Source organism: Hemitrygon akajei, chromosome 1, assembly GCF_048418815.1.
Source record: "Hemitrygon akajei chromosome 1, sHemAka1.3, whole genome shotgun sequence".
In the NCBI taxonomy this organism is placed as follows: domain Eukaryota; kingdom Metazoa; phylum Chordata; class Chondrichthyes; order Myliobatiformes; family Dasyatidae; genus Hemitrygon; species Hemitrygon akajei.
In genome coordinates, this window is record NC_133124.1 from 77,438,582 (window position 1) to 77,457,516 (window position 18,935).

An 18,935-nucleotide genomic window follows, 5' to 3' on the forward strand; every position below is an offset into this window, starting at 1 on the left:
TCCCTGATAATGGATTCTGCTTTCCTGCAGCAACACTCCCATGTAGATATGCTCAATGGTGAGGAGGACTTTTCCCATGATGGACTTAACTATATCCACAACTTTTTGTAGGATTTCCCATTCAAGGGCAATGGTGTTTCCATATCAGGCAGTGATGCAACCAGTTAATATACTCTCTACCAATCATCTGTAGAAGTTTGTCAATGTTTTAAACGTCATGTTGAATCCTCTCTTCGTAATTGTACTTATGCACTGGGCCCAGGAGAGGTCCTCTGAAATGCTAACACTGAGTAATTTAATGCCTTAATGACTATCGTCCGATAGCACTCACATGGACAGTGATGAAATACTTTGAGAGGTTGGTCATGATGAGACTGAACTCCTGCCTCAGCAAGGACCTGGACCCATTGCAATTTTCTAACGCCACAATAGATCAATGGTAGGCGCAATCTCAGTGACTGTCCACGTGGCTTTACACTACCTGGATAACACAAACACCTATGTCAGGATGCTGTTCATTGACCATAGCTCAGCATTTAATACCATCATTCCCACAATCCTGATTGAGAAGATGCAGAACCTGGGCCTCTGTCCCTCCCTCTGCAATTGGATCCTCAACTTCCTAACCAGAAGACCACAATCTGTGCAGATTGGTGATAACATATCCTCCTCATTGACGATCCAACACTGGTGCACCTCCTGGGGGTGTACTTAGCCCACTGCTGTACTCGCTATGTACACATGACTGTGTGGTTAGGCATAGCTCAAACACCATCTATACATTTGCTGACAATACAACCATTGTTGGTAGAATCTCAGGTGGTGAAGAGAGGGCGTACAGGAGTGAGATATGCCAACTAGTGGAGCGGTGCCGCAGCAACAACCTGGCACTCAACGTCAGTAAGACGAAAGAGCTGATTGTGGACCTCAGGAAGGGTAAGACAAAGGAACACATATCAATCCTCATGGAGAGATCAGAAGTGGAGAGAGTGAGCAGCTTCAAGTTCCTGGGTGTCAAGATCTCTGAGGATCTGACCTGGTCCCAACATATTGATGTAGTTGTAAAGAAGGCAAGACAGCGGCTATACTTCATTAGGAGTTTGAAGAGATTTGGCATGTCAACAAATACATTCAGAATCTTTTATATTTGTACTGTGGAGAGCATTCTAACAGCCTGAATCACTCTGGTATGGAGGGACTACTGCACAGGACCAAAAGAAGCTGCAGAAGGTTGTAAATCTAGTCAGCTCCATCTTGGTCATTAGCCTATAAAGTACCCAGGTACTGCAAAGTCTTAGAAAGGCAACGCCCATTATTAAGGACTTCCAGCACCCAGGGCATGCCCTTTTCTCACTGTTACCATCAGGTAAGAGGTACAGAAGCCTGAAGGCACAAACTCAGCGATTCAGGAACAGCTTCTTCCCCTCTGCCATCTGATTCCTAAATGGAAATTGAAGCTTTGAACACTAGCTCACTTTTTATGTTTTTGCACTTTTAAAAATCTATTCAATATACATAATTGATTCACTTGTTTATTTATTATTATGCTTTTATTTTATTATTATTTTTTCTCTGCTAGATTATGTATTGCATTGAACTGCCGCTGGTGCTAAGTTAACAAATTTCACGTCACATGCCAGTGATAATAAACCTGATTCTGATTTTAAAGTTGCTGACTTTCTCCACCTCTGATCCCCTGGTGAGGACCAGCTCATAGACCTCTGGTTTCCATTTCCACTCAGCACCAGCTTGGTGCCTTCTCCAGTGGTCTTGCCTAGTTTTTACTCACCTACTTTCCTTTAGAGTAGTACAATTGAATCTGGCTCCAGTGTCATCAGAGAGGAGCATTTCAGATCCTAAGCACTTGCTGTATAAAACTGATTTCCTCATGAACCTTTTGGTTTTCTCACTATCTGTGAGATTTGATAATCTTTTTCTTTAATATTAAATGCTATCCTCACTGCATTGTGTGAGAGCATTGACAATTTCCATTTGTATGTAAATACAAGAAATTGCAGATGGAACAGCATTTGTATAGTATTTGTGTGGTGGTCAAACCCTTGTGCTTTTAGTCAAACCCTTGCATTAGAATTAATACTGGAGGGAAGATAGCTGGAAAAATTCTGTTGTCCTTGCTTCTCTCTTGCCTGTTGTCCCTTTGTACTTGCTAGCTTGCACTTTCCCTAGTTAAACAACAACTTAATTTTTAAAGATTTACCCTTTTTTCAATCCCCTTTTCACCACTATCTGTTAAAGTGCTATTTAATCTCTTTTTAACTAAAAATTAACTTACAAGATCTCATCACTTTTTCTACTTGTGTTCATGAATTTAATTACTGCAACACAACCCCAGAATTCCTTTTCATACCCCCTTTTTTTCCCTGCTTTAAGACATTGCTTTGCACATATTCTAATAACTATTTTGTGGTTACTTGTCAAATATTGTTTTTGTAATGTTCTTAAGAGGTACCTTACAACATTTAATGAGAGCAGCTAATGCAATAAAAGATATGTTATTTTTCTTGAAGTGGGCATGATGGTTGTCATTGTGAAATTTTATCTTGGGAGTATTTCTAATAGTTTGTTCTTCTGGCATTGTTTGCTATACTCGTGTTACTGTTTTGTTCCTATTTACTAAAATGATCTTGTCTTGAAACTGTCCTTAGAATTCTGAAGTGACAGAAGCGACAGAAACAAGAGCTTTGCCCTGCTGGTGGTCACAATATTGCAGGAAATCTGAGGACGTGGCCCTTCATAATCGTCAAGGGGATTTCCTTCAGTTACTTTCTGGTGGGTGACTTAGCATCAAGCCAATGACATTTGTGTGAATTAGGCAATGATAATTTTAGATTTGAGTTTGTCTTTGTTGCTAGTGAACATCTTCTTGCTAACTTAACATTAAAATTAGAATATGATTCGAGGCTTTGCATCAAAAAATTGTTAGGCTAGTTTATAACAAAAGGCAAGGTAATAACATCACTGAAGCAAATAATTATATTTATAGTTACATGCAGTGCCTCTAAAAAATATTCACTGCCCTTTGGAAGTTTTCATGCTTTATTGTTTTACAGCATTGAATCACATTGGATTTAATTTGGCTTTTTTTTTGATACTGATCAATGGAAAAAGTCTTTCGTGTCAAAGTAAAAACAGATCTCTACAAAGTGATCTAAATTAATTACAAATATAAAACACAAGATCATTGATTGCATCAGTATTCACCCCCTTCACGTCAGTATTTAGTAGATGCACCTTTGGTGGCATTTACAGCCTTGAGTCTGTGTGGAACATCTCTATCAGCTTTGCACATCTGGACACTGCAATTTTTCCCCATTCTTCTTTACAAAACTGCTCAAGCTCTGTTAGATTGCTTGGGAATCATGAATGAACAGCCCTTTTCAAGTACAGCTACAAATTCTCTATTGGATTGAGGTCTGAACTCTGACTTGGCTATTCCAGGACATTAACTTTGTTGTTTTTAAGCCCATCCTGTGTAGCTTTGGCTTTATACTTGGGGTCATTGTCCTGCTGGAAAACAAATCTTCTCCCAAGTTGCAGTTCTCTTGCAGACTGCCAGGTTTACCTTCATGATTTCCCTGTACTTTGCTGCATTCATTTTTCCCTCTACCTTCACAGGCATTCCAGGGTCTGCTGCAGTGAAACATTCCACAGCATGATGCAGCCACCACTACGCTTCGATGATGCGTGGTGTTTGGCTTATGCCAAACGTAGCATTTAGTCTGATGGCCAAAAAGCACAATTTTGGTTTTGTCAGACTGTAGAACCTTCTTCCAGCTGAGTTCAGAGTCTCCCACGTGCCTTCTGGTAAAGTTTGGCCAAGATTTTATGTGAGTTGTTTTCAACAGTGGCTTCCTCTTTGCCACTCTCCCATAAGGCTGTGACTGGTGAAGCAGCCAGGCAACAGTTGTTGTATGTGCAGTCTCTCCCATCTCAGCCACTGAAGTCATCGAGGTTGTCATAGGTCTCTTTGAGGCCATCCTCACTGGTCCCCTTCTTGCACAGTCACCCAATTTTTGAGAATGGACTGTTCTAGACAGATATACAGTTATGCCATCTCCTTTCCTTGATGATTGAATTAACTACTCCAAGGGATATTCAGTGACTTGAAATTTTTCTTGTATCCATCTCCTGACTTGTGCTTTTCAATAACCTTTTTGCAGAGTTGCTTGGTGTGTTCTTTTGTCTTCATGGTGCAGTTTTTGCCAGATACTGACTTAGCAGCTGTTGGACCTTCCAGATATAGGTGTATTTTTACAGCAGTCAATTGAAACATCTTGACTGCACACAGATCTCCAAGAACAGATCTCAAGTTAACTAATTCTAAAACCAATTATCTGCTCATGTGATGATTTAGTATCATAATAAAAGGGAGTGAATACTTACACAATCAATTATTTTGTGTTTTATATTTGTGATTGATTTAGATCACTTTGTAGAGATCTGTTTTCACGTTGACACGAAAGAATATTTTTCTATTGACTGGTGCCAAAAAAGCCAAATTAAATCCACTGTGACTCAATGTTATAAAACAATAAAACCTGAAAACTTCTGGGGTGGGGGGGGGGTGACTACTTCTCACAGGCACCGAACCTAGCTGTTGGCATCTTTAGATTTAACTCTTTTTGGACTTGTATCTGTCGGAATAATTGAACATGAAATCTTTTAGGATATCTGATTGTCACCTTGAAAATTTGTCGTCTGAGGACATCAACTTCTTTCCTGCCACTATTCTGTAAAGTGATTCTTGTCAGTAACCAGTACTTCCACCATTTTGTGCTTTTTTTTATGTTTTTAAGGTATTGCTTCACCAGCAGAAATTTCAACAGGGTCTGTACTTGGACTTACTGTGAGGGATCCTCGACTAAACATACCCGAGAAAAGAACCACAGCACTGGCTGACCCATCAAAGTTTAAAGGTAGCACCCATGGTAACACTGCAGAGCAAATCTCAGTCATTCAGAATATTTTTCAGTTTTCGGTCATTATAACAACTGTGGAATTCATTTCCACAAGGAATAGATCAGACTTTTACATGGATCCATCTGAGGGAAGCTGGGTAAATACTAGAGAGATAGGAATAGATGGTTATAGTGATAGGATCAGTGGTGAGCATGCTCATTTTGCATACAGTATATATTTGCTGTATTAATTTAGAGGTGTGTTTCATGGAATTTCTCTATTCATTCTTTCAAGGAAATGCAGACCATTGCAAGAATGGTTTTGTGAGGTGCTTTATCCATTGATTGGCACGACATAAATCAATGCTTTTAACAGAATTTTTAAAATCCAATTCTTCCCTTTCACCCTTAGCTAAAGCACATATTAGTTTTGTTTGGAAAAGTCAACGGTTCATTGCACAAAGTCATGGCTGTTTAGTGATGACAACAACAACTACTCTAGTTTTGTTTAGAATGGAAGTAATTGGGTTGCCAGTTCTAGTTGTTGAATTAGCTGATTTCACAAAGGTAGGAGGCTACAAAGGAATACAGATAATCCGATTTATTATCACTGCAAACAGTGAATGATGTAAAATGTGTTAATTTATAGCAGCAGTAATGCAAAGACATAAAATTACCATAACTTATAAAAATAAATAACGCATAAAGAAGGAATAACAAGTTAGTATTCATGGATTGTTAGAAATTTGATGGTGGAGTGGAAGCATATTAATAAGTGGGTGAAGATTTAGCAACTAAATATAATGCAGGAAGATGTGAAATTATCCAGTTTGGCAGAAGAAATAAAGAATAATAATATCTCAATGGTGAGAAGGCTAATATGAATGTGCAGCAAGTAAATATGAGCACAAACAAAGTTTTACTAGACTTATTGAGGAAAGGTTGTTCAGGCTAGCCTTATTTCTACTATTTCAGAGGAGTGAGAGGAGACTTAATTGAAACACACCTTAAATGCATGTCCTCTAGTCTCAGACATTTTGACTCTGAAGGAAAGATACCAGCTGTCTTTCTATGCCTTTCATAATCTTATAAACATGGAAAAGCATCACAAACAAATGAATAAAAATAATTCTACAAGATTATTTTAAGGAGTGATCTTTAATAGATGGATATTGGCAGATTCAGCAAAAATTATTCTGAGGCTTTGGGATGGTTTCAGAGCAGGGAGTGGAGGATGTGAAAGTGCTAGAGAGAGTACCGTAGATGTCGGATTATAAGCCGCTACTTTTTTCCCATGCTTTGAACAGCATTGAACATAGCGGCTTATAATAAGGTGCGGCTAATATAAGTTTTTTTCCCATGCCGCCAAAACATTTTGCCTCGTAACAGTAGACCAATAAAATTGATGAGTAGTTCACAGAGGTCCAATGAAATTGTACGATAAATCAAGCGCACTTCACAAATTATTGTAAATCAGCCATTTGTACTCACCCTCATCAACATGGAAAACACTCGAAGAAAAGCGTATGATGCAGCTTTTAAGTTAAAGGCAATCAATCTGGCGGTTGAACAAGGAAATCGAGCTGCTGCGCGTAATCTTGGCATACATGAATCGATGGTGAGACGGTGGAGATTTAATTTGGGACTGCCGCTTCAGGTCAGGAATGGCTCACGTGATATTAGACAGCAGTACAAGGGAGGGAGGGAGCGAAACTGAGGATTCCGCTGCACCGAAACTGCTAGCGATTCAGTAAACAAAAAAACAGTAAAACTCGTATGTGAATGGTATCGGGCCAATAAGGACACAAGTGTCCGATGTTACCAAATACCGGTAGGTATAACAAAGTTTAGCCTTACCAAATATGTGTAGCGAGGGTTTGGTTTGGGGGAAAAAGGAGTATAAATAAGAGCAGAATGTAAGGGGAAGGCAAAACGCGTTCTGCAATAAAGCCACGCTGCACTGTAATCCGGTGTTGGTTGTCTCTCTTCCAAAACGAACACAGGGCAGAATTTGAAGCCCAACACGTGTAATATCTTTCTGTGTAAATATCTCATATTACAAGCGGCCGAAAATCCGGTGCGCCGAAAATCCGGTGCGCCGAAAATCCGGTCCGCCGGAAATCCAGTGCGCCGAAAATCCGTTCCGCCAGAAATTCGGTGCGGCCTAAAATCCGGTGCGGCCTGTACATTTATAAAATAGATTTTATTTCTAAAATTAGAGCCAGCGGCTTTTAATCAGGTGCGCTTTGTAGTCCGGAATCTACGGTACATAGGAATTCATCAGAATGTCTCCTTAGATGGAGCAGCTCACCTAGAAGGAGAGACTGGAGATGCTGGTTCTGTTCTCCTGGGGCAGGGGGGTGTGGGGTGGAGATTGTTAAGAGGGACACGATTGATGTATATAAAATTTCTGAGGGTTAGATAGGGTACACTGCAGGAAACTTCCCCATAGTACTTACAGGGGACTTGATAGTTAGGGAGACAGAAAAGAAATTCTATGGCCACAAAAGAGACACCGGGATGGTGTGTTGCCTCCTGGGTGCTAGGGTCCAGGATGTATTGGAGCTGCTGCAGGATATTCTCAAGGAGGAGGGTAAACGACCAGAGGTCGTGGTGAATATTGGCATCAATGACATAGACAGAAAAGGGGAAGAGTTCCTACGCAGTGAGTACATAGACTTAGGAAAGAGATTGAAGAGAGGGACTTCCAAGGTAGTGATCTCCGTGTTACTCGCATTACCATGGGCTAGTGCAGGTAGGAAAGGGGTGATAACACAGATGAATAAGTGGCTGAGGAGATGGTGCAGGGGCAGGGTTTCACGTTCTTGGACCATTAGAACCTTTTCTCCGGAAGGGGAATCCCTGTACAAGGGTTGAACCTGAACTGGAGGGGAGCCAATATCCTGGCCAGGAGGTTTTGCTAATGCTGCTCAGGAGAGTTTAAACTAGTTTTGCAGGGGGTGGGAACTGGAGCACCAGGTCAGTAAGTGAAGGATCAGACTGCAAGGTAGATGCCAGGCAAGCCTGGAAAGGCAAAATCAAAATAACAGGTATAATGGGTCAGATAGTTTGAAGTGTGTATATTTTAATGCTAGCAGTATTATGGGTAAAGGTGATGGACTTAGAGCACAGATCTTCGATCAGTACGTGGAACTCTGATTTTGTGGCTATCACTGAAACGCTGAGCGAGGGACAGGAATGGTGATTAATGTACCAGGTTTTTGAAGCATTAGAAAAGATAGAGGAGGAGGTAAAAGGAAGGGAGGGGGAGAGTTGCACTACTAATCAGGGACAATATCACAACTGCACTCAGTGGAGACATAATGGAAGGTTCAGACACCAAGTCCACTTGGGCGGAACTCAGGAATAGGAAGAGTGGTGGGATTGTACTGCAGATCCTCTAATAGCCACTGGGACATTGAGGAACAGATATGCAATCAGGTATGGCTAACACAAGAGGGCACAGTTTTAAGGTGTTTGGAAGTAGGTAAAGAGGAGATGTCAAGGGTAAGATTTTTATGCAGAGAGAGGTGAGTGCGTGGAATGGGCTGCCAACAACGGTGGTGGAGGTGGATACGATAGGGTCTTTTAAGAGACTCCTGGATAGGTACATGGAGCTTAGAAAACTAGAGGGCTATGGGTAACCCTAGGTAATTTCTAAAGTACGTGTTCGGCACAGCATTGTGGGCCGAAGGGCCTGTATTGTGCTGTAGATTTTCTATGTTTCTAGATGAAGGAAATGTGTAAAAATAATATGGTTATTGTCATGCGGATTTCAACTTCCCTAATATAAACTGGGGCCTTATTAGTGCGATGGGTTTAGATGGGGCAAAATCTGTTAATTGTATCCGGGGGTGTGGATTCTTAAGTCAATATATATGGACAGTCCAATAAGAGGAGGAGCTGTACTGGACTTAATGTTGGGTAATGACCCTGGCCAGGTGACTGATCTTTCAGTGGGTGAGCAGTTAGGGAACAGTGGCCACAATTCCTTAACTTTCAGGATAGGTATAGTTTTAAATTGGAGTAGGGCAGATGATGAGGGAATTAGGCAGGAACTAAGGAGTTAATTGGGAACACCTTTTTCCTTGCAAGTCCACATCAGTTATGTGGAGGGTATTTAAAAGCCAATTGCACAGAGTGCAGGAAAGGTATGTTGCTATTAGAAGGAATTTCAGAGATGGAAAGATAAGAGAACCTTGGATGTCCAGAGAGGTGATTAATTTAGTCAAGAAGGAAAAGGATAAGTATGTAAGGATCAAACAAAGCACATGAGAACTATAAAGAACCCAAAAAAGAACTAAAGAAGGGAGTTAGGAAAGCCAGGAGAGGCCAGGAAAAAGTCTCGGCAACTAGGATCAAGGTGAATCCCAAGGCATTCTATACATACGTCAAAAGGAAGAGGATAACTAGGGAGAGGGTAGGACCACTGAAAGATAAAGTGAGGAACATTTGCTTGGATGCAGAGAATGTGTGTGAGGTACTTAATGAGTACTTGCATCAGTATTTACCAAGGAAAAGGATATGGAAGACCAGGAGATCGGTGCTGAGTGTATAAATAAGTTAGGGTGTTCAGAGGTCAAGGAGGAGGAAGTGTTCACTCTCCTAATGAGTATTAAGGTGTTAAGTCTCCAGGGCCTAATGCAATTTACCCCACGTTAATGAAGGAGGCAAACGATGAGATTCTTGGGCTCCTGACTAGTATCATTGTGTTCTCGCTAGGCACAGGCGAAGACCCGGGGACTAGTGAGTGGCTAACTTTGTGCATCTGTTTAAGATGGGTACTAGGGAAAATCCTCGGAACTATAGACCAGTGAGTCTCATGTCAGTTGTAGGGAAATTGCTGGAGAAAATTCTTAGGGATAGGATATACAAGTATTTGAAAACCCATGGCCTTATTAGGGAGAACCAGCATGGCTTTGTGTGGAGCAGGTCATGTCTTACCTACTCGATTGAGTTTTTTGACGTCGTGATGAGAGAGATTGATGAGGGTAGAGCAGTGGATGTTGTTTACATGGATTTTATTAAGACATTTGACGAAGTCCCTCATGGGACACTAATCCAGACGATTAAGATGCTTGAGGTCCATGGCAGATTGGTTGTTTGGATTCAGAACTAGCTTGAACACAGAAGACAGAGTAATGGTTGAAGGGACTTGTTCATACTGGAGGTCTGTAATTAGTGGTGTTCCACAGGGATCTGTGCTGGGACCTCTCCCATTTGTGATGTATGTAAATTACCTGGATGAAAATGTAGATGTATGGGTTAGTAATTTTGCGGATTATATCAAGTTTGGTGGAGTTGTGGATAATGGAAGAGACTGGCAAAGAAATTAGCACGATGTAGATCTGTTGCAGATATAGGGAGAGAAATGGCAGATGGAGCTTAAACCAAATAAATGTGAGGTGTTGCACCTTGGTAGGGCAAATGCAAGGAGACAGTACACTGAGGGCAAGACTTAAGTGTTGCTGAGCAGAGAGATCTTGGAATCCAAATTCATAGCTTCTTGAAAGTGGCTACACAGGTCATTAAGGTGGTTAAGAAGGCTTATGGAATGCTTGCTTTTGTTAGTCGTGGCATTGAGTTCAGAAGTCGAGTTATGTGCAACTTTATAAAACTCCGGTTATGCCATATGTGGAGTAATGCATACAGTTCTGGTTGCCCTATTATAGAAAGGATGTTGAGGCTTTGTGGAGAGGGTGCAGAAGAGGTTTACCAGGATCCTGCCTGTTTAGAGAGGCTGGATAAACTTGGGTTATTTCTCTGGAGTGGAGGAGGCGAGCGGATAGAGATTTATAAGATTATGAGAGGCATAGATAGGGAAGACGGGGTATCTGTTTCCCAGGATGGAAATATCTAATACCAGAGGGCATGCATTAAAGGTGAGAGAGGGTAGGTTCAAAGGGGATGTGAGGGACAAGTTTTTTTTACTCGGAGTAATGCTGGCAAATACATTAGAAGCTTTTAAGAGATATTCAGATAGGCACATGAATGTGAGGAAGGTGGAGGGATTTTGGATATTGTTTAGGTAGGAGGGATTAGAGTTTGGGTGTTTTTATTTGGCTTTTTAGCTGGTTCGGAATAACATTTGTGGGCACAAGGGTCTGATCCTGTGCTGTATTGTTTAATGTTCCATATCAAAGTGAAATGAAACTAGAAGACATGGATTTATGGAAGGGTTAAAAGATTTAGATGGAATCTACACAGGGCCCTTTACACACAGAGAGGTGTGAATACCTGGAATGCATCATCTGAGAGAGTGGTTAAGGTTGGGTCACTGACAACATTTAAGAAATCTCTAGACTGTAGTCGCGTGCAACGCGCTACTAAAGAAACACGGAGGCAGAGAGAGCTGAACTCAGAATGCCTTTACTGATTCAAAATCGCGTGTCGTGATGTCAGAGTGTCCCTGGAAGGTCCGCCCCAGGTGGGTAGTTCCAAACGCGCTACCACGTGTCTGTCAGCGGCTCCCGATGGCGGTTCGAGTCCCACGTGTGCAGGCCACCCCCCCCCCCCCCCCCCCCCCAGAAACGTCCATCGGGGGAGTAGAGCCCCCAGTCTGGGTGGCTGGCCTCACCGGCGAGGTGCGGGTACCCTCACTGGTTGCTCAATGTCCAAGTGCGCCGGTTTGAGGCGGTCCACTAAAAGTCTCTTCCCAGCCACCCACCTCCACGACACACGTGGATCTGTTGTGCTGGATCACCTTGAAGGGTCCCTCGTACGGCTGCTGTAGAGGTGACCTGTGCATGCCCCTGCGAATAAAAACATACTCACAGTCTCGGAGGTCTTTAGGGGTGAACGATGGTGTGGGACCATGCCTGGAGGTTGGGACCGGTGCCAGGGTCCCTACCTTGCCCCACAGCCTCTTTAGCACCGCTGCTGGAGTTTCTTCCGAACCTCGGGCCTCTGGTATGAACTCGCCTGGGACCGTCGGGGGGGGCACTGTAGGAGGTGTCCAGGTCCTCCTTGGGGGCTGTATGGATGCCCAATAGGACCCAAGGGAGCCTGTGAGCTCGGGCGTGCAGTGGCAGTCCTTGCGTGGGGATGTGGTGCTGCACGCCATGCTTGGGGTTGGCCGTGGAGGGGGATTCTGCCAACACCAAGAGGGTCACGGAATCCAGGTGGAGGGCCGGTAGCTTGGCTTCTCCAAGCTGTAAAGTCTGGAACGTCTTGGCGTGGACCAAATGCCGGCCTTTTAGGTCGACCAGGAGGCAGTTGGCTCGTAGGAAATCTGCCCCTAGTAGTGTCTGACATCGCTGCCAATGTGGAAGTCCAAGTGAAACAGCTGGACCCGAAATGCAGTGAGATAGTTCGCGGGCCGTATGTCTGAATACTGGTACCATTTGCAGCAGTGAGTTCAGGGCCTGGGACCACGTTACGAGTGTCCACGATCAAGTGGAGGAGTATGCTGACTTTGGCCCTGGTGTCTACCAGGAAGCACCGTCCGGAGTGTCGGTCCCAGAGGTACAGGAGGCTGTCTCGGTGACCAGCCGTCGTAGCCATTAGCGATGGCTGGCCCCGGCGTTACCCAGAAAAGCACATGGTGGACAGCAGCGGTGCGCACCTGAGCCCCATCTTTGGTGATGGAAACACCATTGTTCCGAACTTTTGTCTTTTTTCCCCATGGGTCTCAATGGCTTCAGTTGCGGGGCCTGGGCTTTGGGGCGTGTAATCGTGGCTAGGCCAATGGAGGCTGCTCCATGTTGCTTGCTCTGCCAAAGGATGTCTGCTTTAGCCGCGACCCTGCGTGGGTCACTGAAATCCTCACTCACAAGGAGGAGGCGAATGTCTTCTGGTATATGCTTGAGGAACAATTGTTCAAATAAAAGGCACGGCTTATGGCCGTTCATGAGCTCGGATGGCGTGTGGTCGCCCAGGCCGTCCATGTGGAGGAGCCGCATGGCCCGTTCGCGGTGGGAGAGTCCGAAGGTACGGATCAGGAGCGCCTTAAGCTTAGTCTACCTGTCCTCCATTAGTGGCTGGCGTAGGAAGTCGATGATCCGGCCTGCCGTCTCCTGGTCAAGCATGCTGACCACGTAGTAGTCCCACGTGGCGTCAGTTGTAATGTCTCTGATATTCAACTGGGCCTCAGCCTGCTCGAACCAAACGTGGGGCTGAGTGGCCCAGAAAGTCAGGAGCTTCAGAGAGACTGCGCTGTGCGAGTTGCTCGAACTCATGGCTGGTTGCTGAGTTGCCGGGGAACGTCGGGGTCACCAATGTAGTCGCGCGCAACGCGCTACTAAAGGAACACACAGAGGCAGAGAGAGCTGAACTCAGAATGCCTTTACTGATTCAAAATCGCGCGCTTAAATCTCCCCTCACATGGGCCCGTGACCCACGGTGCGGACGTGATGTCAGACTGTCCCCAGAAGGTCCACCCCGAGTGGGTAGTTCCAAATGCGCTACCGCGTGCCTGCCCGCGGCTCCCGATGGCGGTTCGAGTCCGGCATGTGCGGGCCGCCACAAGACGAACGTTTATTATCATTTGTGCATGGAAGTGTATGAGCTAGATGCTGGAAGATAGGATCACTTCCAGCTTTCAATGGCTGCCCACTGGTTAGTGTGGTTGAATGACCTGTTTCCAAGCTGAATATGTCAATGATTCTGTGAATGGCAGGGCATGAGATTAATTCCCTGTTTAGTGACCCAGGAGGAATTAAAGAGTAATGGCCGATTTATACTTGTGCATCACATCTACACCGTAGGTACCGCGTACCCTATGCTATAGGGTGACTTGCACCTCCCCAAAAAAGTAACTCACGCGGTGCAGCAATGCAGACTGCAACAACTGTGATTGGTCCACTTGGTAGCATCACATTTCCTTTGACGCATTTCCAGTTGCTTCTTCTCTGCCATGTCTGCATATCGAAGCAAAATAGATGAACCAAATTATCAAATCTACCTGCCAACATGCAAAAATGTTTGAAAAGCATTTCCTCGTCTATGTCTCTCACAAAGAAACTCAACACAGTGGCATAGAAACCCCACCGCCAACTAGCGTTTTGGCGCACACCAACACATGCTCACTATGGCGTGGCCCTTACGCACAAGTATAAATCAGCCTTAATGGAACTGGCTGAACTGATCCATGCCGATTACAGTATCCTCCCTGCTAGTCCCAATTGTCAGCATTCGGTGCTTAATCCTTCAAGCCCCTCACCTCCATGTGTCTATACTAATGTCTCTCAAATGTTGTAATTGTATCCACGACCATTTCCTCTCAGGGTCAGCAAGTTAGGTTCTTTTAAGTTTAGAGGAGCTTAGACTTGGAGCAACATGCTCAAGATTTATAACAAATGGAAATTAGGTTACATTTCTGCAGATCAGCTATTTAAACAAAATATTTGAAGGAATATCAGGAATCAAGCTTAGATGCTTTACAAATGCTGAGCTTGGTTAGATGCCAAGCCAGACTTCACAGAGACTGTTGCCTGCCGGCTCAGGCAACAAGTGATACTTTACGATATTCCTTAAAGAGGGAATGTGAAGTTTCTGGCTACAGTGGAACTCACATTGTACAGGGGTAGGTATCCAGGTTTGTTTGAGATGGGTTGGATGGACTAGTCAGTTGCTGCCAGTGATGTTCATATGCTTGTATGTAGAGTAGGGAATTAGTTTGGGAAGTTGCTGCTTGGATAAATGCCTAAAAGTATTATGTAAATGTGTTGTTACTTACGTTTTTACTTCCGGGGTGCCTAGGCACCACTCGAGTAGCAGCAGTACTCTCAATGGATACGATTCAATATTCCCATTTCAGCCTGATACAGCTAAAAAGCACGTCTGCTTCCAAGGTCAGTACAGTTAACAAAGATGTCTTAATGCATTTAAACGAACTATCACTGCTTAAAACTGACGGAAACAACACCGATTGTGGTTGGAAGCGCCCACAGAGGACACCACGGAGGAAGCGCCTCAGAGGTAGATTGGGGTTACAAGTGTGTTTAAGGAAACAGGGTTTTTAACTCCCTATACCGACTATCTTGCTGGCGAATGTGCAGTCTCTGGTGAATAAAATTGATGATCTCAGAGCTAGGGGGCTAAATCAGAGGGGCATTAGGACCATGTGTGTCGTTTGTTTTATAGAATCCTGGTTAACCCCTTCTGGACTTCATGCAGCAATCCAGATCAACGGGTTTACTATACAGTGTCAGGATAGATCTATAGAGTCTCTCAAAAGCAGAGGTGGAGGAGTATGCCTCATGATGAACTCTTCTTGGTGCACAAATCTATCAGTGCTGTCCCAGTTCTGCTCACCAGACCTGGAATATCACCATGGGAGTTCTCTGGGGTTATTTTGATAGCAGTTTACATTTCGCCTCAGGCCAATGTCAAGCAGGCTTTAGATGACCTGTGTAATGGGATTAACATGCACGAAACAACGCACCCCTAACACCATCACCATCGTTTTGGTAGATTTTAACCAGGCCAGTCTGGAAAAATCATGAAGCAACTACCATCAACAAGGGAAGCACAGGAGTGCCTACAGGACTGCTTTGAATCATGTACTGGACCATATTCAGGGATTCATTTCAATCCTGGATGCGTTTGCTGCAGTTGTTCCTGACTTCACTAAAACCTGTGTGGATGAGTGTGTGCCCACAAAGACTTGCTGTACATTCCCAAACCAAAATCCGTGGATGAACCAGGAGATACATTATCTGCTGAAGGCTAGATCTGTGGCATTCAAGTCTGGCGACCCAGGCCTGTGCCAGGAAACCAGGTATGATTTGGGGGAGGGCTATTTCAAGGGTGAAGAGATAATTTTGAACGAGTTTGGAGGCGACATCAGATGCATGGCAACTTTGGCAGGGTGTGCAAGACATTACTTCCTACAAAGTGAAACCCAATAGCATGAATGGCAGCGATGTTTCACTACCAGATGAACTCAACACCTTCTATGCCCACTTTGAAAGGGAGAACACAACTACAGCTGTGAAGATCCCTGCTGCACCTGATGATCCTGTGATCTCCATCTCCGAGGCCGATGTTAGGCTGTCTTTAAGATAGTGAACCCTTGCAAGGCAGAAAGTCTCGATAGAGCACCTGGTAAGGCTCTGAAACTTGTGCCAACCAACTAGCAGGAGTATTCAAGGACATTTTCAACCTCTCACTGCTATGGGCTGAAGTTTCCATTTGCTTCAAAAAGGCAACAATTATACCAATGTCCAAGAAAGATAATGTGGGCTGCCTTAATGATGATCGCCCAGTATCACTCACACCTACAGTGATGAAATGCTTTGAGAGGTTGTTCATGACTAAACTGAACTCCTGCCTCAACAAGGACCTGGACCCATTGCAATTTGCCTATCGCCGCAATAGATCAATGGCAGATGCAATTTCAGTGGCTCTCCACATGGCTTTAGACCACCTGGACAACACATACACCTATATCAGGATGTTGTTCATTGACTGTAGCTCAGCATTTAACTCCATCATTCCCACAATCCTGATTGAGAAGTTGCAGAACCTGGGCCTCTATCTCCCTCTGCAATTGGATCCTCGACTTCCTAACTGGAAGACCACAATCTGTGCATATTGGTAATAACATATCCTCCTCGCTGACTATCAACACTGGTGCACCTCAGGGGTGTGTGCTTAGCCCACTGCTCGACTCTCTATACTTATGATTGTGTAGCTAGGCATAGCTCAAATACCATCTATAAATTTGCTGATGATGGTAGAATCTCAGGTGGTGATGGGAGGGTGTACAGGAATGAGATATGCCAACTAGTGGAGTGGTGTTGCAGCAACAACCTGACACTCAACGTCAGTAAGACAAAAGAGCGGATTGTGGACCTCAGAAAGGGTAAGACGAAGGAACACATACCAATCCATATAGAGGGATCAGAAGTGGAGAGTGAGCAGTTTCAAGCTCCTGGGTGTCAAGATCTCTGAGGATCTAACCTGGTCCCAACATACCAATGTAGTTATAAAGAAGGCAAGACAGCAGCAATACTTTATTAGGAGTTTGAAGAGATTTGGCATGTCAACAAATACACTCAAAAACTTCTATAGTTGTACCATGGAGAGCATTCTGACAGGCTGCATCACTGTCTGGTATGGAGGGGCTACTGCACAGGACCAAAAGAAGCTGCATAAGTTTGTAAATCTAGTCAGCTCCATCTTGGGCACTAGCCTACAAATTACCCAGGACATCTTTAAGGAGCGGTGTCTCAGAAAGGCAGCGTCTATTATTAAGGACCTCCAGCACCCAGGGCAGACCCTTTACTCACTGTTACCATCAGGTAGGAGGTACAGAAACTTGAAGGCACACACTCAGTGATTCAGGAATAGCTTTTTCCCCTCTACCATGCGATTCCTAAATGGACATTGAATCTTTGGATACTACCTCACCTTTTTTTTAAATATACAGTATTTATGTTTTTGGACTTTTTAAAATCTATTCAACATACGTAATTGATTTACTTTTTTTTGTCTCTCTGCTAAACTATGGATTACATTGAACTGCTGCTGCTAAGTTAACAAATTTCACGTTACATGCTGGTGATAATAAACCTGATTTCTGATTCTGCCCTTGAGTCTTAGATTATTATGATCTCAGTAACAGCAAATATTTAGGCACATTTCACTGGTCTTGTGCTCAGCGAGAGCCTCTGTTCTTCATACAGATGTTCCAGGTTTGAATCCTGGCAAGGCCATCTTGGTGCTGAACAGTATTTGCAACAAGAAATTTGCAGCAATTGACATGTTGCGTAGATCTAAACTGGCATCAGAGTATCCAGATGACATGTTATGTTGAACTTCCCTGCACATCAGAGTTTTGGTGTATGTGTTCCACAATTGATTGGTTGCTTTTTGCTAGATGAGCTGCTTAACACATGAGTAATTTTAATTGTTGAAGTTGTGCTGTCATTGCCATGATGTTCCTTTATATCCTCACCCTGATTTTTCCACCTTTTATTTGGTTCCATATTTTGCAACTCTTCCTTTAAAATAATCACTTAATGAGTACTTAATTTAAATACACCGAATGATATTTTGGTTCTGCCATAGCAACACAGGAAAATTTCACCAAAGCAAAATGTAGATATTTGCAAAGTGTTTTTCATTACACACAGCTTTTCTGGCAGCTTTGCAGCAGAAACCCACAAAGAATTTTTCACATTTTCTTTGCACATCTGTGTGCGCAGCACACACACACACACACACACTGTACTAATAACCTCAGCCGTTATCTCAGATGGAGTGCTTTTGAAATGTTCATTATAATCATGGAAGATAATGCAGTACTTTTGAACATATTAAGGAAAACCTAGATTTATGCTTCTCTCCTCATGTTATCTTTAAAACATGCATCTTTGACCAGTCTTTTTATCACCCCTTCTAATATCAGAATTTTGTTTGTCATCAAATTTTATCCAGCTATGTCATTGGAGGAAATGTTTTGGACATATTTTCTGCTTTATTAGTGCTGTGCAATTCTATCTCGTTTTCATTCTTATCATTTTGTTTCACATTGATGTGTGCAGGACCTATGAAAAGGTAAGGTCAAACATGCCACATTTACTGGTTTTGATATAAAAAATGAAAATGCTGGAAACAGTGAGTAGGTCAGGTTATGCCTGTGGTAAACAAATCAGTTACTAGTTTAATTAATTTAATTAAACAAATCTAGTTTAATTACGTCAATTTGATTTATAATTAGCATTTGACTCCAAAATCCTGAGCAATCATACTTTCAATATTTGATATCTTTCTGTTTGGTTTATCTGACTTCATTAAGCCTGGGAGTAAAAAAAATTAGGCAACACCCTCTTCAAATGTACCCATATGTTAACTAAACCATTATGATGTAAACATTTGCCAGAGCAGCAAGCACTTGTCTTAAACTTGAATAGGAGATTGTGGGTCTTTGGGTTTGAGCCTTTGCTTTAGAATCCTTCCTATATTTAAAAAAACTTATCAGATGGGGCACTGAGCAAGGGTTGAATTCAGTGGACAACACAGGTACCTGTTGAATTTATGAAGATGCCTCCAACCACCTATTCTGAATTC

The 18,935-nt window shown here is 43.3% G+C and overlaps 1 protein-coding gene across 2 annotated transcripts in view; it reads left to right on the plus strand.

Annotated features, from left to right (window-relative positions):
- pop1 (POP1 homolog, ribonuclease P/MRP subunit) overlaps positions 1-18,935 on the plus strand; it is a 76,498-nt gene that overhangs the window by 44,915 nt on the left and 12,648 nt on the right. For both annotated transcript variants that reach the window (XM_073046150.1, XM_073046140.1), the window contains exons 11-12: positions 2,667-2,790; positions 4,818-4,937. In XM_073046150.1, coding sequence (XP_072902251.1) covers positions 2,667-2,790; positions 4,818-4,937 — 244 coding nt within the window. The remainder of the gene's footprint in view (positions 1-2,666; positions 2,791-4,817; positions 4,938-18,935) is intronic.